Raw genomic sequence first — 24,907 nt, 5'->3', positions numbered from 1 at the left:
GAGGATGGTGTCAGCCCATGGGGAGTTGGGCCCATCCTCAGTCACTGCCTTTTTTTTTTTTGACTCTTTCAAGTCCCCAGGTTCCCAAGGATACCAAACTGCAGGTCGGGCCCCACCCCCCAGATTGAGATTGACTCTTCGAGCCCAGAAAGACCTCTAGTAACCCTTCCCCAGTCTCAGGTCAAAAAAGGGAGCCGAAGCTTCTTCTGGAGGGGCAGTGGGGCGAGGGGCGAGAGGATTCAGGTCTGTCTCCCCCCAAAATCTCAGCTATTCCATTCTCTATATCCTGATCGGTGAAGGGCGACCCTGAAACGGCTGCCTGCCTAGTACCAGGAGAGACACTCTCTCTCCTCCTGGAAGCGTGCCTTTAAGGCTGCCACTGCCCCATACAAACCTGGCGGGGCCCCTTGCCTGTCTTTTTGGCCCATTCTACAACAAGGTTTTCTACCTGGTTCCAGGTGTCCCACGAGAAGAGGTCCTCAGTAGTGACCCAAGTAGCCACGTCAAGGGTAGCGCTCCAAATCTTAGATGCTCTACTCTCAGAAAATTCTAGCCCTTGGCTTTTTAGCAGATAACGTAAAGCTTTCAGACCTGGGTGAGGCATCTTCTGAATGGAATTGCCCATGATATTTAGTGGGGTTGAGAAGGTCAGGATAGATGATGGTTCCGCTAAAAGACCACCGAGGCAGAAGAAAGAACACAGAGGTCGAAAAAAAAAAAAACACACAGCAAGAATGAGGCAAGATGCCAAAAACAGGATAGTTGCTAGGCACTCCATAGGCCGGGGGAGAAGCAAAAACAAAAGTGGGAACTGACGAAACATCCTGACTCAAGGAGGACTCTTCTGATAGTTCTGCCTTACTATCAGAAGGGGCAGAGTTTGAGCGCCTGCTCATTCTCCTGCCTGAATTGCCAGCAGGGTATCTCCGATGTGGTTGCCTATTTTACTGCATGGATTTGAGGTGATCAGGGGGTCGCACCTTGCTCCAGCGACGTCCGCGCTGTCCCCCTTCAGGGCGCCAGATGTCGGGGTCCTGGCCAGTCGACCCCCGCACACTGGAGTCTGTTCCCCCGGTCGCCGAACTTACTCCCTATAGGAGAGGGAGTGGGAAGGGGAGAAGCCTCTGCCCTGGCCCTCCACGCACCCGCGGACTTCCGCCGCCATCGAGAAAGAACCACGTGGAGAGGGGAAACTGGTGGTCAATTAGCAATCCGTTTATTAGCTCGTACACGAGGGTTTTTATACATCCATTTTAGGGGCAATCCACGTGTATCACGTTTACCTTGTCAGGCTCAGTACAGATGTTAGTTAATGATTTACATCTCCCGCTCTCAGGGCCAGGTGTATTAGCTCAGGCAGATGGTAACTATTACATCCCTCATCTTCAACCAGAGTGCCTATGTGTGTGGGGTGCCGGAGCAAAGCCCCTGGACCCCTGTAAACAGGGCTGGCTCTTTCTTTCAGGGGCAGGGGATTTGGTCAAAATCTCAGGCCGGCTATTGAGATCTCAACAAGTTATGATCTGTGATCTATATTCTTTACACAAATTTATTTATTTTAATTTTTATTAGTGAAACACCATGAGGTACAGTTGTAGACTTACAGGTTTTTGTGCTTGGGTTTCAGTTATACAATGATCGAGTACCCATTCCTCCACCAGTGCCCATTCTCCACCACCACTGATCCCAGTATCCCTCTCAGCTCCCATCCCTCCCATCCCATCCCACCTCTGTGGCAGAGCATTCCATTTCTTTCTCTCCTTTTGGGTGTTGTGGTTTGCAAAAGAGGCATTGAGTGGCAATCATGTTTGGTCTAGAGTCTACTTTCAGCATGCTTCTCCCATCCTGGGAGGATCCTCCCGACACCCTTTATTTGGTGTTCCCTTCTCTATCTGAGTCTTTACACTGATTTAATCAGTAATTTATATTGAGAAAATAATGATTTGTTTGAGCTTTAGTTTTGTGTTTAGTTTGTACTCACAGTAGACTTGGTTAAAGACAGAGCACTAGTGAATACTAAAATGGAAATTCATAAACAACAAACATTTATAATATTTATTCTCAAATTTTGTTTAATGAGAGTATCCCTAATCGCATTTGATCACACATCAGGCTGTTTTAAAATGAAGGCTAATAAGGGATAAAATGACAATTATATAAAATTCAGCTATTTATATATTGGCTATAAGATTTTTATACACCCACAGTTTGTTATTTCTGGAGAATGGCTTGTGGCTATCAGCCTGTACACTTTTTGCTTATAGTCAGAGTGAAAACACGAAAATGAAGAAAATAAGCCCGTTGGTAATTTGAAGAATAAAAAGAAAGGAAATTTAAATAATAAGTCATAAAGAGAATTTTAATGTTTTTAATGCCTTGTAGTTTATTTTTATTTTAGAATAAACTGGGGTCTGGGCTACACTTGGCAGTGCTCAGAGACTACTTTCAGCTCTGTGCTGGGGGAGGGGGAGCAGGAGGTGCTTGGAGGGGCAAGGGGACACTTGGGGTCCAGGACCAAATGGGAGGAGGTGGAGAGAGACCCCACTCCAGGTGGGCCCTTCTGTTCTCCTGGCGCCAGTTTTGTTTTAGTGCACATTAGGCTCCAAAAAGAAAGATAATAGAGTTAAAATTTTGCATTTTATTAAAATAAACATACTTTTTACAATGTTTTAATTGAACTATTTTATTTTACTTTTTTTTATTTTGTTGGGCTACACCTTTCAGTGCTCAGGGGTTACTCCTGGCTCTATACTCAGGAGTCCCTCCTGGTGATGCTCGGGGACATGGGATAATGGAGATTGAACGTGGGTCAGCTGCATGCAGGGCTCCATCTCCTGATTAAAATATTTTAGATTCATTTCACATACCATATAAAACATTAACTTCTAAAATTTTTATTTTATTATTATTATTATTATTATTATTTTGCTTTTTGGGTCACATCTGGTGATGCACAGGGGTTACTCCTGGCTCATGCACTCAGGAATTACTCCTACTGGTGCTCAGGGGATCCTATGGGATGCTGGGAATTGAACCCGGGTCGGCCACATACAAGGCAGATGCCCTCCTCGCCGTGCTATTGCTCCAGCCCAATTTCTAAAATTTTTAAATGGCGTTCTTGAAATCTACTCAGAATTAATTAAAGTTTTATTTTATTATTATTATTAATTTTGGACTGCATCTGGTTGTGCTCAGAGATCACTTCTGTTGGGCTCAGGGGACCCTGTGAGCTGCCAGGGATAGAACCCAAGTTAGCTGGGTGCAAGGCATGCTCTTACCTGCTGCACTCTCTCTCCATTTATTTCTGGTTTTTGTTTTTTATGGGCCACACTCATTTATGCTTAGTACTCCTGGCTCTGTGCTCAGGGAACACTCTCGGTTCTGCTCGGAGACATGCCATACTGGGGATCTAACTGGGACCTGCTGTGTGCAAGCCAAGTGCCTTACCCCCTCTACCATTTCTTTGATCCTCAAGGTGAATTTTTAGTTGAAGCCAAGGGAGAAAATGTTTTTGGCCTTTTTATTGCCAAATTGTGAGATCCATCATGTGTCTTCTTTTGTCATGTTATCTCTCACCTCTCTGTGTTATTCCTGGAAACACGGTAAGGTCTTCTTTTGCCTGAATTGACTGAATGTTTGAATGTTCTGTAATAAACAAGTACAAATGTAATAAAGTTTTTGTTGAATGTTGTACCAGAGTATCGTTGATCTGTATAAATGTTTCATAATGTTTTTAAAAAACACTGTCATGGGGCCAGAGAAATAATACAGAGGCTGAATTGCTTGCTTTACATGTGACCAACCCAGTTTGATTCTAGCATTGCATTTAGTTCCCTGAGTACCGACAAGAGTGATCCCTGAGCACTGCTCTGTGTGGTCCTCCCTCCCCCATAACACAAAAGATATCTGACATTTTATTTAATTATTTTTTGGCTCTTTGGGTCACACCTGGCGATACTCAGGATACTCAGGGTACTCCTGGCGGTGTTCAGGGGATTATATGGGATGCTGGGGATCAAACTTGGTTTGGCTGCATGCAAGGCAAATGCCCTACTCGCTGTACTATTGCTCCAGCCCCGATACCTGAAATTTTAATCTTTTTTATATAAAAACACTGATTTTAAGATGGAAAATTAAAGCTGTCAAAGGAGAGTTAGACACTTAACCATGGCTAATGAGAAACATCATTAGAACACATCATTATCATTATCATTTAATAAAAATGAGAGTAAATCATTTAAAATTAAACTTATGGGTTGGAGAGATAGTATAGCAGGCAGGGCACTTGCCTTTCACGTGACCAACCTGGGTTTGATCCCTGGCATCCCATATGGTCCCCCGAGTTTGCCAGAAATTATTCCTTAGTGCAGAGCCAGGAGTAACCCCTGAGTACCATCAGGAGTGGCACAAAAACAAATAACAAAAATGAGACTTAAAAGGTAACATGGTTGTGGAGAACTTTGCCTTTTAATTTATAAGCTCGGAATCTTTTTCTCTTAAATTATCAAGAAATAGGGGGTCTGGAGCAATAGCACAAGTGGGTAGGGCATTTGCCTGGCACGTGGCCAACCCGGGTTCAATTCCCAGCATTCCATATTGTCCCCTGAGCACCGCCAGGAATGATTCCTGAGTTCAGAGCCAGGAGTGACCCCTGAGCATCACCAGGTGTGACCCAAAAAACAAAAACAAACAAAAAACCAAAGAAATAGGTGCTGGAGAACTGGCATAATGGGTTGAGTGCATAGATATACGGGAGGCCTGGGCTGGATCTCTGGCACCGCGTGCTTCCCAGGAGTGCTGGGAGTGATTCCTGAGAACAGAGCCATGGGTCAGCCCTGAGCACCTGTAAAACACGGACCACTCTTCCTGCAGATAAACGAGTGTACATGACGGTGGCAGTGGACATGGTTGTTACGGAGGTGGTCGAGCCTGTCCGCTTCCTTCTGGAGACGCTGGTTCGAGTGTACCCTGCAAATGAGCGATTTTGGTATTACAGCCGGAAGACTTTCACAGAGACTTTCTTCATGAGGTTGAAACAGGTAGGACCATCTTCATGTTTTATATATATATATTTTTTTTTTCTCTCTGACTTTAAATGTCAACACAGTAATGTCTTATATAATAATAAAAAGCCAAAAATTGATTGAAATAAATAGTAGTTAAGCAGAACAGAATTTGAAAAATCTTTATGTAGCTGGAAAAAACAACCCACAACCCCAAATCCCCATACAGTGATGTGTCTTTAAAGTTTTAATATACTTTCTAGAAATGTCTTTTTATTTATTTATTTATTTATTTATTTTTTGCTTTTTGGGTCACACCCAGCAATGAACAGGGGTTACTCCTGGCTCTCCACTCAGGAATTACTCTTGGTGTTGCTTGGGGGGACCATATGGGATGCTGGGAATCGAACCCAGGTTGGCCTTGTGCAAGGCAAACGCCCTATCCACTGTGCTATTGCTCCAGCCCCTAGAAATGTCTTTTTAGCTAAAACAACTTTCTTCCTTTAATATGCTGTTATTTAAAACCAAAAAGATAAGACCCCAAAATACCGTATGCTATTAATAAAGTTATAACAAAAATGTTTCCAAATATTACCTAATTGTCATAACTTAATTCCGTCTCTAATGCTGTATAAGTATTTCTACTTATTGGTAATATTATGAAAATATTTTAATATTAAATGCATGAAATTGGGACTGGAGAAATAGAACAGTGTTTAGGGTGCTTGCCTTGTATGTGACTGACCTGGGTTTGGTCTTGGAACCATGTATCACGCACCATGAGTGATCTCTGAGCACAGAGCCAGGGATAAGCCCTAATGATTGCCAGATGTGGCCAAAAAACAGAATCAAAACAATTCAGTTAATGAAAGTAAGATTTCTATGATAGCCCCAAATTGGCAGTCGTCCTAGTCAGTAAAGAGGAAGGTAGCCATGAAAAATTACTAGAATTCTATTAGTGTCAGTTTTGTGAAATTATTTAAATATTGGAAGTCCTTGTCATGCTGCTCAGAAATTTCTAGCCTTTCAAGCTTAAAAACTGCTTCATATACTGTAATAAGTGAAATATATCGTGGTAAAACTGGCATCTGCATAGTGAGAAAAAATTGAAATTGAAATCACTTTTTGATTTTCATATTAAAAAACTTATGGCTCAGATTTCAGCACTAGATGCTTTGAAATTATGGCTTTCAAAAAGTTATCAGAGCTGTGAGTGACATAGATTTTATTACTTGGTAGACTGTAGTTTATTTTATTTTTTAATATTCTAATGAAATAATGTGAACAAAATCAAAATTTTAGTCTCAAGCGCCTTTTTATATATTATTATTAGATACTATTTCTTCCTCTCTCCCCGTTTTTACTTTTTATAGGTTAATTCTTATGAGTATTAGGATTCATTTATCATTTGAGCCAAAAGATTATTCACAGTTGCGTAAGATTGAATAAAGGAATACAGAAAGTGGTTGTCATTCTAGTGACAGTATATTATTATGGTTATGTGAATTCTTTCTCCTTGAGACCTGATGAAAATAGATTTTTCCCTTAAATTTTATTTATTTTTTTAATACAGGAAAATAGCTTTCCCCCTTAAATTTTATTTATTTTGTTTATTTATTTATTTTGTTTAATGTAGGAGTACTGCTGTTTATTCAGCCGTTGATTAAGTTGATTAAATTGGGCATGAACTCCACATTACTTTTTTAAAAAAATATTTTTAATTGAATATTCGTGATATAGACCGTTGCACAGCTGTTCATAATTGGGTTTCAGTCATGCAGTGTTCCAGCACCCATCCCTCCACCAGTGTACGTTTCTCACTAATAGTCCCCTGTTTCCCCACCACCATCCTCCAACGCTCCACCCCCATCCCCAACCTCCCTCAGTGGGAGGCACTTTCCTTCTTGCTCTCTCTCTCTCCTTTTTCTTTTGTGCATTATGGTTTGCAATACAGGTGCTAGGAGATCATGATGTTTGTTCAGGACATTCAGTATTTTTAGAGGGACAGTAAGGCTGGAGTAGCTTTTCAGTTGGGTGGCTGCTTTGGGTGTGGATGTGACTGCCGAGGCTTCCAGAAGCACAGGGAGGTGGGAGGAGGTAGCCCATCCCGACCCCGAGAAAGCTTGGAGATTTCAGTCACAAAACCCGTATATCCAAGTTTTTAGCAGATTATATCTTGGTGAGGTTTGTCCCGAGATGGTGGAGTCAGGCCAGGGTAGGTCCGTTCAGTCATGCTCGGGTCTGAGATTAGCTGCGGCTTTTGATCTCTTTTGAGTTTTATTTGTGGTTCTCTGAAATAAGGCCAGGAAAATAGCTTGTATAGCTGAGCTGGAGGTGGTTTGTGGGCATGGTTTCCACATACCTAACTTTTGACCATTTAATTTTTTGGTAAGCTTGGCCCCAAGTTGTTGGGGTGTGGCTGAAGGCACGGAGGCAATTTTGGGGTATCAGAAAGCCTGAAGGCACCAATCAGGCTGCTGATGCACTTGCCCTGCAGGTACAGGTTGACCTGCTGGTGGCACCATACCCTCTTAACTTTCATTTTTATTAAAAGCATTTTTTAATTAAAACACTGTGATTTACCAAGGTGTTCATAATATAGTTGTTCCAGGCATTAAATGTTCCAACACCAGTCCTACCACCAATGTGCCCTTCTGTCCCAGTTTCCCAGCTACCCCACCAACCTTGTAGGTCCCTTGCAGGCACCAGCAAATTTACCTCATCTTGTTTGTTACAACACAAAGGCAAATGGAATTATGAAAACTTAGATAAGAGTCAGTTAGTGATCATTGTGATCTCACAGTGATGCTGTTAAAGCCATTGTCTGAGAATCTCCTGTGCTGGTTGGTGCTAGCTGAGCCCTTGTTACTGCTTATCGGACCTGGCGGTGTCCATCTGACTGCTCTGACCCTGCCACATTGATGGTACTGTGAAATGGAGGCCCATGATGCCACGGGCTTCAGGAACTACAGACCTGGAATGATTTGGTGGCTTGGCAGTATGATGAGGTGCAGCTGTGGAGCTGGGCCGTTTTTTATGTCAGCGTTGGGTGTTGCTGCGGGCAGAAAGGGGAACCTGCCCGCCCCTATTCTTAGAAGGGTGCAGACTTCTCAGCGTGGACCAGTCTCCCTGGGAAGGTTCTTGGAGATGCAACTCGGGGCCCTTTCTCTGCTGGCAAGATGGCAGGTATGGACAGGGGCTGCTGGGTTTCCTGGTGGCTGGGGGGGTAGGGTGGCAGGGACCTTCCCCTTAAATCAGAGCGTTCTTTATCTTCCCATAATATTAACATGAATTAAAACAGTTTTATTACAGTTTAGATTATGTGTTAGTAATAGTGCTGACATTTGTGGTCTTGATGTCCACAGTTACCTCACCTCACCACCACCAAAGTGCCCACGTTCCCCTGACCCCACCCTATGCCTCTGAGTCACTTCCGGTCCATCTTCCCCCCCACTAATCTGGTGCTCAGTGTGTGCTCTGGTACTTAGGTTATCAGTGAGTGTTATCAGTAGATACTCTCTGTATCCTTGGTGTGTTTCCCTAACCACTGCAGAGAAGTGAGGTCATCCAGTGTTTCTGCTTCTCCCTCGGGGTTACTTCACTCAGCACGACACCCCCAGTTCCATCCATGTTCCAGCAAACAGCATGCTTTCATTATTAGTGTGAATCTTTTTTACTGTTACTCTCATATTTTACAAACTGCTGAAGTTGTGTGATCGGTAAGTACACTTTGGCCAAACTCTTAGTAATAAAGTGTTCAAGTACTGTACTCATTTCAAATGAGTAAAGGAAAGTTATATTAAGTATAATATCAGCTACTAAAAATGTGAGACTGATTTAAATGGTTTCTTCTTTTTTTCTTTTTTCTTTTCACACCCGGAGATGCACAGGGGTTACTCCTGACTCATGCACTCAGGAATTACTCCTGACAGTGCTTCGGGGACCATATGAGAATCGAACCTGGGTCGGCTGTGTGCAAGGCAGACGCCCTACCCGCTGATCTGTTGCTCCAGCCCCTTAAATGGTTTCTTGAACATAGCTTAATGATATAATTTGTGTTCAAGAAAAAGTGTGAAAAACAGAAAAATGTAATGTTGACTGGTCCCTATATGAAGCTATATCTTCCCTGAGAAAAAATACTAAAAATGAAAATAATTAAAATCTAGCGAAGTTAAAAGGACCAGTAAGGTTCATATGGCTGATGACCAAGAGTTGAGATTGCAGTTTCATCTCTACTTATATTTTAATTTAAACATCATGATTTACAAAGTTCATAATACAGTTGTTTCAGACATTGAGCATTTGGTGTTCTAACATGAGTCCCTCCATTGGTGTGACCTTTCTTCCACCAGTGTCCCCCGTTTCTGACCCACACTCCAAGTCTGTCCCCTTAGCAGGCACAAAGTAAATTACTTCATATTGCTTGATACAACAGGATGGCACGTGGAATCATCAGGATAAATGAAAGTCAATTTGTGATCATTGTTACATCTCACATAGTGTTACTGAAGTCATTGAGGATTTCCTGAGCTGGTTGGTGCTGATTGGGCCATTAAGTTTGATGGGTTTCTTGTGAACCTTTCCCATCACATTTACTGTGCTTGTACTGTGCTGTTAGTACTGTGAAGTATGGGGTAGGTGTCCTGCGTGCTTCAAGGAGCTATTCACAATTCCGTATCGTAAATCAGACCCTTCTGCTTTTAGACCAGATGAGCTACTATCCTTAACTTCAGAAATTGCGTCAATTTCTGGCGGTAGCTAACAATCTGGAGATGTTAGTCTAAACAACCTTGGTAGAAAGAAGGAGTTTGGTGAATATCTGACGCAGTTCAAGGATACCTGGGGAAATCGGGGTTAGGCCATTCCTTGTATTAAAGAAATCAAGAGAGAATTGGGTTAGTTTCAGTTTAGAGTGGTTTTGTCTGAGACACCTAGATTTCTTTCATTCTAAGAGTATTGGATTTATTGAATGAGCCCAGAGCTAATCCTGTGCCCAGATGGGATCAGGTAAGTCTCTGGGGCAACAGTAATTTATAGGGGGTTCCTTGTCTTTTTTTTTTTCCTTCTTCTTGCCAGTTTTCCTGATCTCTGATATAATAGGAATTTATCTGGAGGCCATGGTGATGTATGAAAGCTTGACTTATTTCTAATCTGTATCCTTCCAGGGTAAAATGTCATTTTCATTTCTCTTATTTTTCACTCACAGGGGAGCAGAGAGATGTTAAAACAAATGGGGGGTTGGAGAACTTTCCTGGAGCGGGGCCATTTGACCTGAGGCCTGACGGAGAAGTCAGGCATGTCAAATGCAGATGCTCAGAGTTCGGGGTACGCTCAGAGAAGGGTAGTCTTTCTGGGTGAGGGTGAGTGTTCATCAGGTGCTTGCTTGTAAGAAATGCCTGATCTGAAGCTACAGTTGTCAGTTGCTCTAAGTAGCAGTATGGTTTTTTAAATACGATCTCTACTCAGTCCTTTGTATGTTAAAGATTTCTTCATTCTTGAAGGGAGCAGCTTCTGTAACTATTGATATAAGCAATAGCAGCTATTAACAAAGTTTATTATGTTTTTCAGTGTCGCAAGCACTTTAGATAGTTGAACTCTTCTAACCCTCATTAGAAATTTATTTAGGTATAGATACCATCATTAACCCCATATTGCAGTTAATGAGTTAGATGTGGGCAGGTTATTAGGTGCTGCAATAGGAATTAAAACTAAGCAATTTTATTCTAAAGCTTATCCTTATGAAAGGTTTATAGGAATTTTAAATTCTCCCTTAAAAATTTCCTATATGAATTTGGGTCAATTTTGTTTTATTTCACTTATCTTTTCTTGTACCATCTTTGACTTCCAACATTGCTAATTACATTACACATTTATTATCTAAAGGGTTTATAAGGAAAATATAAAGATTGTAACATTTAAAAAGTTGAAAGTACTCTGCTGAAATTCAATGTCAAATGATGCTGATCTAGCATAGACTTACTCAAACTATTAAGTTAAAAAATGTTACATACTTATAAAAAGACATATAGTGTTAAGAAAAAGTTCTTTCAACTATCAATGATTTACAATTTTGTGGAATTTCAGCTTAGCTTTATTCATTTATATGTGTCACCACCTCCACAATAAATTAAAATGAAAAGTCTCTCATGTGGGATATAAAGACATAGTAAAAGAACAACAGATGGCTCAAATTTTCAGAACTAGAGATTTTTTCCCCCATAGAACTGAGCTTTCATGGGAGGAAGGGTAGTTGGGAGGAACCCTTGGGATACTGGTGGAGGGAAGAGGGCATTCTGGGGATGGGTGTGGTGTTGGAATGATGTTTGCTTGAAAAGGATAATCAACAGTATAATAAATCCTGGTATCTCAGTATATGGGCTGGAGCGATAGCACAGTGGGTAGGGTGTTTGCCTTGTACACAGCCTACCCGGGTTCGATTCCTCTGCCCCTCTCGGAGAGCCTGGCAAGCTACCAAGAGTATGTTACCCTCAGGGCAAAGCCTTGCCAGCTCCCTGTGACATATTCAATATGCCAAAAACAGTCACAATAAGTCTCACAATTTGTTGTGAGACGTTACGGGTGCCGGATCGAGCAAATCGATGAACAACGGGAGGACAGTGCTACAGTGCAGTGCTACCTCAATATATATATTTTTTAAACCAAAAAACCAAAATAAAATAAAATAAAACCAACAAATGATGCTCATCTGTGGAGAGTTCTCGACCCTTCTGGGATCATTCAAAGATGGCTTATCCTGAATATTCCTGCTCCAAAAGTCTTTCTAATAGTAATGAACATTAACTGCTATGCTATTAGGGAAAGATTGCATTGCCTTAAAGCTTTGCTAACTGCTAAAATGCCAGGATCTCTAGCAAGTGAACCTTAATAATCTTGGCTGTCTTTCTTGTTGAGGGTAATCCTTTGTCCTCATTGTTAATGAGTTTAATAAGATTTTTTTCTTAAGCTTGGTTTAATTAGGCGTCAAGATAAAGAAATCAAGAGGCCATTTCTCCTTGATGTTACAGGTCTCTATCCTCTTACCTCACTTTAGTGTCACTTATTTTAGTTTTCTTGAGATACCAGTATTTATTATAGAAGTGATTTCCTGTGCTTTATTTTGTTTATTTAATGTAATTGCCTACAGCAGTGTGATAGGCAATTATGTTGGGAATACAGGAGCGAGTAATATATGTATTTTCTGTCTTTAGAGTGAAGAATATAGTGGCCAAAATATTATGCTAGATGATGCATGCAGTGGCAGAATGTAAGCAAAGAGCAGAAATGATACTCAGGAATCACACCTCCCATCCTGAGTTGAAATCAGACTTCTGGGGTTGTATTCCAGGTTAGACTTCCTATGTCAGTGATTTTCAATTGCTAGTTTGCCAACTGGTGGCTGGCTGTGGAAATTTCCTGCCAGACCACGATAAGGTTATTGATGCTTAATATATGGTACACCTGACTCATATAGCAGCACTATTATACATATTGTTAGAAATAGTCTTAGTCACTGTCACTGTCCTCCTGTTGTTCATCGGTTTTGCTCGAGCGGGCCCAGTAATGTCTCCATTGTGACAGCTGTTTCTGTGTTTAGCATATCGAATATGTCACGGGTAGCTTGCAGGCTTTGCCATGCGGGCGAGGTACTCTCGGTGGCTTGCCGGGCTCTCTGAGAGGGGCGGAGGAATTGAACTTGGGTCGGCCATAAATAAGAATTTATAAATAAGAATTTATCTCTGCCTGCTAGTCCATGAAATAAGTCTGCTATTTTCACTGATCCGCAGGTGTAAACTCACAGCTGAAAAACAGTTGGAAACCCCTCTTCTACATGTTTAAAAAGGTAAAGGTAAAGGCCCTCCCGTTGATCGTCGATTTGCTCGAGCGGGCCCAGTAACGTCTCCTTTGGAGACTTTGTTGTTACTGTGTCTGGCATATCGAATACTCTCGGTAGCTTGCCGAGCTCTCCGAGAGGGGCGGAGGAATCGAACTCGGGTCGGCCATGATGGCCGCTTGTAAGGCGAACGCCCTACCGCTGTGCTATCACTCCAGCCCTACATGTTTAGTCATAGGCAATAATAGCTCTTCATCTCTGACCTGGTGATTTTAATCATGGCTTTAGAGTTGCTACAAGAAAATTCTCCTTTACTTCTTTTTCTTGTCACTACACCTAGGGTACCAGATCTTTGGGTCTTTTTCAGACCGATCAGTTCTTCCACTGATACCAGCTAGATGTCCTCTGATTCAGTTATGACACCAGCTGCCCAGGGTCAGCACAGGTTCCACAGGGTAAAGATACAGCCCCACATGACCATACCTCTTTCCCAAACTCAGTCACCAATTGCAAGTTCAAGTTGTCACCTGTGCTTCTGATCAGCCAGCTATAAATCAGGCTTTTACTACCCTCCTTCTCAGGTTTGATAATTTAATAAAATGGTTCACAGCCCAAGCGATAGCACAGCGGGTAGGGCGTTTGCCTTGCACGCGGCCAACATGGCCGACCCGAGTTCGATTCCTCCGCCCCTCTCGGAGAGCCCGGCAAGCTACCGAGAGTATCCCGCCCGCACGGCAGAGCCTGGCAAGCTCCCCGTGACGTATTCGATATGCCAGACACAGTAACAACAAAGTCTCCAATGGAGACGTTACTGGGCCCGCTCGAGCAAATTGATGATCAACGGGAGGGCCTTTACTTTACTTTAGTTAAAGGCTGAACAGGAAACACTCTACCAACCCTCCCTCCTCCCGCTTGGTGCAACACACACCCCTAGGAGGAATGATTTTGGCCTGGGCAGAAAAATTAAGCAGACAGGGGCTGGAGCGATAGCACAGCGGTAGGGCGTTTGCCTTGCACGCGGCCAACATGGCCGACCCGAGTTCGATTCCTCCGCCCCTCTCGGAGAGCCCGGCAAGCTACCGAGAGTATTTCGCGCGCACGGCAGAGCTTGGCAAGCTCCCCGTGACGTATTCGAGATGCCAAACACAGTAACAAGTCTCATGATAGAGACGTTACTAGGCCCGCTCGAGCAAATCGATGAACAACGGGAGGACCATGACCGTGACAGAACTCAGAAAAACAACTCAGATCACAGATTATTTTGAAAGATAAAATTCATAGCGGCCACACAAAAGATACACAGGGTGGGTGGATATGGAGGAAAGAGACATTGACTTTCTGTGGCCCATCTAGTGTGCCTTCCTCCCCGCATCTTGTGCTGACCAGGAAGCTCTGAGCTTCTCCAGTGTATTTTTATTTTTAATTAAAAATTTTAAAATTAATTTATTGTTTGCTCTTTGGGCAAGTTCAGGGGTTACTCCTTGCTATGCACTGAGGTGCTTCAGGGAGCCATATGGAAGCCAGGGATTGAACCAGGGAGTGCTCTGTGCAAGGCAAATGCCTACCCGCTGTACTATCGCTCTGGCTCTGAGGGTGCTTTTACTTTGATTTTATATGTGCATATAAACTGGTTTATATTATGGCCGGAGCAATAGCACAGCGGGTAGGGCGTTTGCCTTGCACGCGGCCAACATGGCCGACCCGAGTTCGATTCCTCCGCCCCTCTCGGAGAGCCCGGCAAGCTACCGAGAGTATTCGATATGCCAGACACAGTAACAACAAAGTCTCCAATGGAGACGTTACTGGGCCCGCTCGAGCAAATCGACGATCAACGGGAGGGCCTTTACCTTTACCTTTATATTTCGAGTGGGCTGGAGCGATAGCACGGCGGCAGGGCGTTTGCCCTGCACGCAGCCAACATGGCCGACCCGAGTTCGATTCCTCCGTCCCTCTCGGAGAGCCCGGCAAGCTGCCGAGAGTATCTCGCCGGCACGGCAGAGCCTGGCAAGCTCCCCGTGACGTATTCGATATGCCAGACACAGTAACAACAAAGTCTCCAATGGAGACGTTACTGGGCCCGCTCGAGCAAATCGATGAACAACAGGAGGGCCTTTACTTTACTTTATATTTCGAGTATTTTCTTTTGAGCCCATACCTGGCAGGTGCTTAGGACTTATTCCTGGATAGATGTTCAGGGATCACTCTGGTGGGGCTCAGGGACCTTATGGGGTGCTGGGGGATTGATCCCGGATCAGCTGTATGAAAGGCAAGTGCCTTAACTGCTGTACTATTGCTCTGGCCCAATACCAGTTAATTATGTCATTGGCTATCGGTGATGAAATCTGCCAACCTCTTTCCTCTCCCTGGGTGTTACATGATAGGAAAGAAAGTTCCCTTCCCTTAATCTTATGGTTGATACTTCTTGCCACCTGCACTCCTCACTTTAGTGACTTTCTGAAACTCTTCTCATTAACTCAAACTTAGGAATGGTTGAAAGGCACTTGCTATTACTAAATTTATTTTATTTTATTTTTTATTTTTTGCTTTTTAGGTCACACCTGGTGATGTTCAGGGTTTATTCCTGACTCTGCACTCAGGAGTCACTCCTGGCGGTGCTCAGAGTACCATATGGGATGCTGGGAATCGAACCAGGGTCGGCCACGTGCAAGGCAAACACCCTCCCTGCTGGACTATCACTCTAGCCCCAAGTTTAGTAATAGCATTTTTACCCCATTTGAAAAAATGGGCACAAAACCCAAATATTGTAAACAGAAGATGCTCATTTTGCCATTTATGTCTATGGAACAGTTTCAGGCAATGAAAGAAGGCCACTATATTTATGTTTTCTATTCTTTCACAGTAAGAATACATTCTTTTGTGGTAGTCATGATGAAAAATATTAATTCATGCAATTTCCTTTAGAACAGTGCTTGTCATTTGGCAAGTGCCCAGTAAATGCTGACTATTATTGTTAATGTTGGCTATTTGTTTTTTCTATCTGATCTGTATTTTTTTATTAAAATTTTTTTTAATAAGGGGCCGGAGTGATAGCACAGTGGGTAGGGCGTTTGCCTTGCACGCAGCCGACCTGGGTTCAATCCCCGGCATCCCATATGGTCCCCCAAGCACTGCCAGGAGTAATTCCTGAGTGCAGAGCCAGGAATAACCTCTGAGCATCGCTCATCTCCCTAAAACAGTGAAAAAAAAAAGCAAAAAAAAATTTAATAGTGAGACATCATGAGGTACAGTTGCAGGCTTACACATTTTTGTGCTTGGGTTTCAATTATACAATGATCAAATACCCATCCCTCCACCAGTGCCCATTTCCCACCACCACAGATCCCAATATCCCTCCCACCCCCCCACCCCCCAGAGTCCTTTTTGTCTTCAGGCTAATGTGAACAGATGAAAAATGAATTACCCTGGTAGAAAAGGGCAGACTTTTGAAGTGTGACAAGGCAGAGAAGGGTTTTCCGGAGACAGTAGTTGAGTAACTTTTGTGAAGCTCCAGTGCAGTCCATGTTCATAATCTTTAGGCAGTAAGGTGTTGCTGCCTCATCAGTGGCCGCCTTGGTGATGCTTTGGATGGGAAGGCCATTGCTCTGCTTCAGAATTTAGAGGCTTTGTCCTCTCCTGTTGGGGAGGATTTTCGGCTGTGAATGACACGCGGTCTGTCATTGAACAAGGTTACTCTGACAGCATTAAGAAGGATGGTTGGTTCCAGAGGCAGTAAATCAGGAAGCAAGAAGTTATTGTGACCAAGATAAATGACAATGTCCGGCAGAAAGACCATGGCAGTGGAGAGAGTAGAAAAAATGAATTTGAGAGGCACCAGGGAAGTAAAAATTAAATGTGGTGTTGGTTATAAAGTGAAGTGGAGTGAAAACAGGGAAACTAGGATTACTTGCAGGTGACTTGGTGGTAATTTATACCTTCACTGGGATAGAATGTTTTAGGGAGATGAGTTGAGAGACCGAAGAAAACTAGAGGAACTGCAGATACATTGAAGTTTATGTTCCTGTGACTCTTTTCGTAGGTTGATTAGACTGTTGGAAATTCATATCCTAAGCTCAGAAAATTACTTTATTTTATTTTATTTTGGCTTTTTGGGTCACAGTCGGTGATGCTCAGGGGTTACTCCTGGATCTGCACTCAGGAATGAATCCTGGCGGTCCTCAGGGGACCATATGGAATACTGGGGATCGAACCCAGGTGGGCTGCATGCAAGGCAGACGCCCTCTTCTCTGTGCTATTGCTCCGCCCCCCTCAGAAAATTATTTTAAAAGTGGTCAATGACTGAGAATATGTTTCGGTGATGAGAGGTTTATTTTCTTTAATTTCCAGAAGGATTTAAATTTCACATTCAATTTTTCAGGAGAGAATTTTCCAGGTTAAGTATTTCTTCTTGGGTGGAGGACATTTTGTATATTTTAGGTGTTGGTCTATTTTAAGTGACTCAGTTAATAGAACTTGCAGTATTTCGTTATTATTCTTTTGATGGTTTGGGAGCTGCCAAGATGTCCACTCTTTTGTTCCTGGCATTGCTACATTTCTTTTCTTTTTTTGACAATGTAGTGAGAGGTTTATTAATATATTGATGTTTTCAAAGAACTGCCTTTTGGCTTCATTGCTCTTTAAATTTTTCCTACCCAATTTTATTGATTTATGCTGTCTTTTACCATTAGTTCCATCCTTCTGCTCACTTTATGTTTAGTTTGTCGTTATTTTCCTAGATTTTTTTCAAAGACAGAAGATTATTGACTAATAGTTACTGCTCTAGATATATACACATTCATAACTTTCATCTCCTTACACAGTTTAAATGTGCATGCCACTAAAATTTTGGTTTTTAAAAAAATTTGGTTAAAATAATTCTAGTTTGGGCATTTCTCTTTATTGAGGTGAAGATGATTTGGAAAAGTAAATAGGACTTTGGAGTTGCAGTGTGGCCATGCCTCACTTGTCACCAGAGTGCCAATATCCTTGCCCATTATCTGTAAAATGCCCCTCCCTGCTCTGGTTGGTAATTTCAGTTCTAAAAATATCTTTTATTGGTATTATTAAGCCACTTGGATTTTTTACATGCTTAAATTTAGTTCTTCCATTTTATTGCTTATTTTATGCTTTTTCTTATTTAAATTTCTCTTATGCCATATTTTGGATAATTTTACTATTTCTTTGTGATTGTTTCAGTATTTCTGCAAGGATTTGAGATCACTTTTAAATAGTAGAAATTCAGTAAAAAATCTTTAAGTGTAACCATTTAACTTTCCTTCTTGTTTTTGGTGCTGTGGGCAGTATTAACTTTTGTAATTTGCCAAGTGATTTAAAAATGAAATCTACTTATGGTTCAGAATTCTTGAAAATTGGAAATAATTAAATGCTTTTCATAGTAATTTAGATAGGTTACAATCCAGGTAAATGTTTAGAGATAATTTTGTCTCTGTATATGCCTATACTATTATTTGTATTTTGAGCCTAGGATGGTAAACTCATTCTGCTGTTACTACCGCCACCACCGCTGCTACTACTAAATTTGTTCTAGGCACTTGGTAAATGTCAGAGTTATAGTAGTTAATTTGCTCAGCAATTTTGGGTTGTTAAAATTTTCATTTTTTTAATATAGCTCCATGACTCAGCTGACTTAATTTGTCCAGGACCACAGATCTGATTAGTGGTGGAATCTAGACTCAGACCTCAGATATATTTGACTGCAAAATCTGTATGTTTTCCAGTTGGTCTAGCCACTCATTTTACTGACATTTATTGAGTGCTGACTGTGTGCCAGAGACCATATATCTTTTAAATTAAAAGTCAGCATGGTCCCTACCCTTACGTGTCCTATGGGCCATTAAATATAAAAATAAATAAAAATAAATGGGGTGAGTGGAGGAGGACAAGATAGGATGAGATTCAAAACCAGAGAGAATTTAGTCTAGTGAGGGGGTGTCATCCCTTGTCGAAGTGTCATTTGAAGTAAGGCTCTAAGAAGGATGGGAGTTAGCAAAGAGTAGGAGGAGAAACGGTGTCGGCAGAGAGACAGATGTGGAGTTAGGGAGGAATTTAAAGGTTCAGTTTGCTGAACCAGGTCAGAGTGGCTGAAATGCAAAAGCAGATTTGAGTGGGAGATGAGCCTGGCCAGGCAGGCAGAGGCCAGTTTAGTTGGGCCATGCTAGATTGGCTTATTGGTGGTTGCCTTATTTTTACTTGCAGTAAAGACCATAAAATATCTGAACTTTTTTTTAAAATTTAATTTTGGGCCACACCCTGCAATGCTCAGGGCTGATTTCTGGCTCTGTAGGGATCCCTCTGATAGGGCTCAAGGGGCTGGATGGGGTGCTGGGGATTGAACCTGGGTGGGCCGCATGCAAGGCAAGTGCCCCACCTGATGTACTATCACTTCAGCCCTAAGGATGTGGACTTTTTATGCGGTAAAACCTTGACTTTTTATGCGGTAAAATCTACTGCCTTGAATTCATTGACCTGCCTTTCCGCTGACTTTAGCCACAAGTAGTTCTAAGAATCTAGGATCACCTGTTTTTGTCAGTGTGCTCTAGGACATTGGGTGTCTCAGGTTATTCTGGTCAAAAGGAATCAATTTTTTGAAAAATGACTAGGTTTCATTGAGTTAAATTAATATAAGAACAATAATTTAGAATGTCAGAGATAGAACCAGGCAAACTCCGTTCTCTGAGCCCAGTCACGCCATGGGTCGGACATTCTGTGCCACATTTCAGCCCGTTTTAGTGAGCTCTTGAAACACACCCTCTCAGCCTTTCCTAAGATGAAGCACCTCCTTCTGTCTCTGAACATGTTTATGTTAAAACACACATTTCTATTTTTCAGTCTGAGGGAAAAGGCCACACCAGTGCTGGAGACGCCATATATGAGGTGGTGAGTCTCCAGCGAGAGTCTGAAAAGGAGGAACCGGTCACTCCTACGAGTGCAGGGGGTCCATTGTCACCCCAGGAGGATGAAGTGGAGGAGGGTAAGGAAAAAAATCTAATTCATGTTCCTCTTTTTGTGTAGTTGCTTAACTTGCTGTTCACCAAGTGTGTGTGTGTGTGTGTGTGTGTGTGTGTGTGTGTGTGTGTGTGTGTATGCACATTTGTGCCTGGCTGGTGGGGAAACTCTGGTTTTTCCTAGTCTGCCAATTCTTCAGCTGCCTTTTGCTTGATCATTTGCAGAACATCATTTGGTTTGCTTGGTTCCTTGGTTCCATAGTATTCTGTGCTACTTATGTAGACATTTAAATCGGATAGCTGCACTGAGTTTTTTTTTTTTTTACTTAATTTTAGGTATTGAAATGAAAACTTTTAAGTTCTTTCAAGATAATGTTTTTTGGGGGTGAGGGGCATTTCAAAGGTACTTGAGGCTTACTCCTGGCTCTTTGCTCAGGGATCACTCCTGATGGGGCTCTAGGTATGCGGTGCTAGAGATTGAACCCGTGTCAGCTATGTGCAAGGCAAGTGCCTTGCCTCCTGCTGTCTCTCTCTGCCCCCTTAAATGTACATAGTTCATTAAATTTTGGCAAATGGATGCATCTTTTTTTTTCTTTTTGGGTCACACCCAGTGATGCTCAGGGGTTACTCCTGGCTCTGCACTCAGGAATTACTCCTGGCGGTGCTGGGGGACCCTATGGGATGCTGGGGATCAAATTCAGGTCGGCCGCATGCAAGGTAAACACCCTCCCCACTGTATTATCACTCCAGTCCCTGAATGCATCTTTTTAAATCATTATAAAGCTTCCTGAATACCCCTTTTACAGTTCATTCTTTTCTCTCACCTGTAGTCCTTGGTAATTACTGATCTACATTTTTTTTTCAATTTTATTTTATTTTTTGCTTTTTGGGTCACATCTGGCGATGCATAGGGTTTACTCCTGGCTCATGCACTCAGGAATTACTCCTGGTGGTGCTCGGGGGTCCCTATGGGATTCTGGGAATCAAACTCGGGTTGGCCGTGTGCAAGGCAAATGCCCTCCCCGCTGTGCTATCACTCTAGACCCTGATCTACAGTTTTGTAACTATAATTTTTTTCTACAGTTTCACATAAAATGAATTACATGCTACATAATGTTTCATAATGGCATTATTCACAAATATAATACTATTGAGATTTATATGGTGTATATGTAATTGGTTCCTTTTAAATGCTGAGTAGTAACCTATTATAAAGATATACTACAATTTTATCTGTCTAGTAACTTGTTAATGAATCTTGAGTTTTTATCTGAATGCTTGAATATAAATCTTTAATTTTATTTGAATAAATACCCAGGAGTAAAATGACTGGATCTTATGTTTATGTTATGTGTATGTTTAATTTTATAAGAGCCTCCAAGTTGCTTTTCAAAGTAGTTTTACCATTTTCCATTTTTATCGATCATGTATAAGTTAGTTGTTCTCTGTTTTTTTTTCCTTTTTTCTTTTTGGGTCACACCTGTCAGTGCGCAGGGGTTACTCCTGGCTCTCTGCTCAGAAACTAATCCTGGTGGTGCTCAGGGGATCCTCTGGCATGCTGGGGATTGAACCCAGGTTGGCTGTGTTCAAGGCAAATGCCCTACCTGCTGCACTATTGCTCCAGTCCCATTCCATATTCTTCTAATGCCTTTGTGGGGGCCGCACCCAGTGGTGCTCAGGGTCTACTCCTAGCTCTGTGCTCAGGTATCACTTCTGGTGGTCTCGGTATCATATGGGATGCCTGGGATCAAACCCAGTTGACTGTGTGCAGGGCAAACGCCCTATCCACTGTGCTATTGCTCTGGCCCAGTAGCTTTTAGCAATGCTGATTTTAAAAATGACAGGCTTTAGAGCTGAACTGAAAGAATACAAGGGGTAAGCCTTGCATGCAGTGAACCCTAGTTAGATCCCTGAGCATCACCAGGATTGATTCCCAAGCACAGAGCCAGGAGTAAGCCCTGAGTGCCAAATAAATTCCTTTCCCAGATAACAAATCTTAGGTTTAATAGTTAATATAATCTGGTTAATTCGCACTTCCTTAATGACTAATGATGTTGTGCATCTTTTTATGATAGTCTTTTTGCATATCTTTTTGGACAAGTCTATTCACGTTTTAAAGTCTATTTTAAAATTGAATTATGTGGGAGCTGGAGAGATAGTACATTGGGGAAGGCACTTTCCCTGAAAGTGGGTGAACCTACTTTGATTCCTGGCCTTGCATATGGTTTCCTTTTTGTTTTTTTTCTTTCTGGGTCACACCCGGTGATGCTCAAGGTTTATTCATGGCTCATGCACTCAGGAATTACTCCTGGATGTGCTTGGGGGACCATATGGGATGCTGGGAATTGAACCCGGGTCGGCCCCATGCAAGGCAAATGCCCTACCTGATGTGCTATCTCTCCAGGTCCGCATATGGTTTCCTGAACACAGAGCCAGGAGAAAGCCCTGAGCACTGCTGGGTGTAATCACCATACCAAAACAAAATTGGTATATTTGTCTTCTTACTGGTTTATAAGATTTTCCTATATACAGATAAAAGTATTCAGTGTCTTGAAATAGCTTCACCTTCTGCCATTGTCTTTCATTTTCTTCTTCTTTTTTTTTGGGGGGGGGTCACACCCAGCGATGCACAGAGCTTACTCCTGGCTCTGCACTCAGGAATTACCCCTGGTGATACTCGGGGGACTATATGGGATGCCAGCAATTGAACCTGGGTCAGTTGCGTACAAGGCAAACCCCCTACACACTGTGCTATCGTTCTAGCCCGCTGTTTAAAATTTTATGTGTGGTTGGAAGTAGGTGTCAGTGGTTTTCTTCTGGCTTTAATAGAAAAAAACAAACTCTCATGAGCTCTGTGGGCCAGGATTTAGGGAGTGACTCGTCTTGGTAATTCTGATTAGCACTTTCATATTATGAGTCAGGTACTAGCTTGGGATGTAATCAACTGGAGACTTCATTGGAGATGACTGAAAATTTGGGGATGTCTCTGGGGGACTTATTCATACGGTTGTTAAAATAATAATGCTGGCAAGAAACCTTGCTTCTAGACCTTTCTAGAGTGGCTGCTGTGTTATCGTTATGGTATAATTGCTAGCTTTTCCCAGAGGGCAATCTCAAAGACTGAGGTGGAAGCTGCAGTGCTTTTTATGACCTAGCTTTGGAGGCATACAGCACTACTTCCATAGAGCCCATTGATTATAGTTTAGCCCTTGGTCCCCTTGTGAGAGACCATTATATTCTGTACTCGTCTTCTGAGGAAACTGTTGAAATCACGTCCAACCCAAGTAATGTTCTAATTGAGGCAAAAGTAATAGAATATTTGGATATAATATCAGAATGCTAGAGAATATAGGAGTTACCTTAGAAGCTCATACACTACTTTAAAAACAGATTATAAAAAGATCTGTTAGGATCTTAGTGAGCGTATATTTAAGAGTAGCCTTTTAAACATACAAGCACTCCTTTGGTTTATTTTCTTTTTATCATGTTTGGCATATTTCTCAGTGGCATTCAAGGTTTAGAAAGGTATATATATATATACATATATATATATATAAAATTTTTTTTGGGTCACACCCGGTGATACACAGGGGTTACTCCTGACTTTGCATTCAGGAATTACTCCTGGTGGTGCTCAGGGGACCCTATGGGATGCTGGGAATCGAACCCGGGTCGGCCGCATGCAAGGTCTGTGCCATCACTCCAGCCCCTAGAAAGGTATTTTTTTAAAAATCATTTTATTTTTATAAAGTAGTTCCCAATGTTTGATTACATTTAATATTCAAACACCAGTCCCACCACCATTAAACCTTCCCACCACCACAGTTTGGATGTTTCCAACTCCTGTCCCAAAGCAGAACCAAAATAATTTATTTTGTATTGTTTGCTAGGAATAAACTGCTGAAATACTCCAAAAAATTTCCTTAGAGAAAAGTTGGAAAGGTATTTTATGATCCAGCGATAATTACTTTAGGATTGAAGAGATTTAAAAGTTGTGCTATTAAACTATAGAAAGCAGCAATACTAGGAAACTGGTAAATGGAAAAGCCAAATGTCTAGTTTTGGCTTGTTGTAAATCAGCACTGTAGCACTGTAGCACTGTCCTCCTGTTGTTCATCGATTTGCTCGAGCGGGCACCAGTAACATCTCCATTGTGAGACTTGTTGTTACTGTTTTTGGCATATCGAATATGCCGGGGAGCTTGCCCGGTTTTGCCGTGCGGGCAAGATACTCTCAGTAGCTTGCCAGGATTGAGAGGGGCGGAGGAATCGAACCCAGGTGGGCTGAGTGCAAGGCAAATGCTCTACCCACTATGCTATGGCTCTGCCCCTAAGTCAGCACGATACCTACAAATACTGCCAGAAGTTCTTATAAGTTAGCCTGGTAAGGCCATCACTTTTAAACCTGAGCAAAGAGTTAAGTTGGGCTCAAGTTTTACTTTACATTTAAGCCATTTATGCCAGAGTTGTTTTGATGTAGTTAGAGCAAAGCTAGATACAGCTATTTGAGAGTCATCAGCATTAAGTAGTAAAAATGACTGACATTTCCTTGCGGGGAAATGTGAGAGATGCTTTAAGCTTTAAAAGAAGGGAGGGCAGCACGGGATTGACATGGAACAGGAGACTCACTGAGTAGGATAGGAGCAAAATATCGCATGAGGTTTAGTAAATCTAGGGCATCACTGAATTTCTAGGAGGATGATTTTAATACCGTTTGGAAGGATGCCTTTGTGGTGGATTGATGGTTGAGACTGAGAGGAAGGAAGAATAGAATTCTAACCCTTCAAGAAATTTGAGGGTCCAGAGTTATCAGATGGGGGTTAAGACTCTTTCATTGCATGCGACTCACCCTGATTTAATCCTTTGTACTGCCTGGTCCCCTGAGCACTTCAGGTATTCCTCCCCTGTCAAGTAGCGGTGTGATGGGTGAGGAAGAAATTGAACTGGAAATTTAGATTTAATCTGACTGAGATGTCTATTTTTTTTTTCTTTTTGGGTTACACCTGGCGATGCACAGGGGTTACTCCTGGCTCTGCACGCAGGAATCACTCCTGGCAGGGCTCAGGGGACCATATGGGATGTTGGGAATCGAACCTGGGTTGGCCGCGTGCA

General features: G+C 42.2%; 1 protein-coding gene across 2 annotated transcripts in view; it reads left to right on the top strand.

Moving 5' to 3' along the window:
• RABGAP1L (RAB GTPase activating protein 1 like) overlaps positions 1–24,907 on the top strand; it is a 393,084-nt gene that overhangs the window by 57,431 nt on the left and 310,746 nt on the right. For both annotated transcript variants that reach the window (XM_056108612.1, XM_056108613.1), the window contains exons 10-11: positions 4,873–5,039; positions 19,681–19,822. In XM_056108612.1, coding sequence (XP_055964587.1) covers positions 4,873–5,039; positions 19,681–19,822 — 309 coding nt within the window. The remainder of the gene's footprint in view (positions 1–4,872; positions 5,040–19,680; positions 19,823–24,907) is intronic.

Source organism: Sorex fumeus, unplaced genomic scaffold (genome assembly GCF_029834395.1).
Source record: "Sorex fumeus unplaced genomic scaffold, SorFum_2.1 ptg000226l, whole genome shotgun sequence".
Taxonomy (NCBI): domain Eukaryota; kingdom Metazoa; phylum Chordata; class Mammalia; order Eulipotyphla; family Soricidae; genus Sorex; species Sorex fumeus.
Note: the sequence above shows the minus strand (reverse complement) of the source record. Positions and strands in the feature narration are given on the sequence as shown.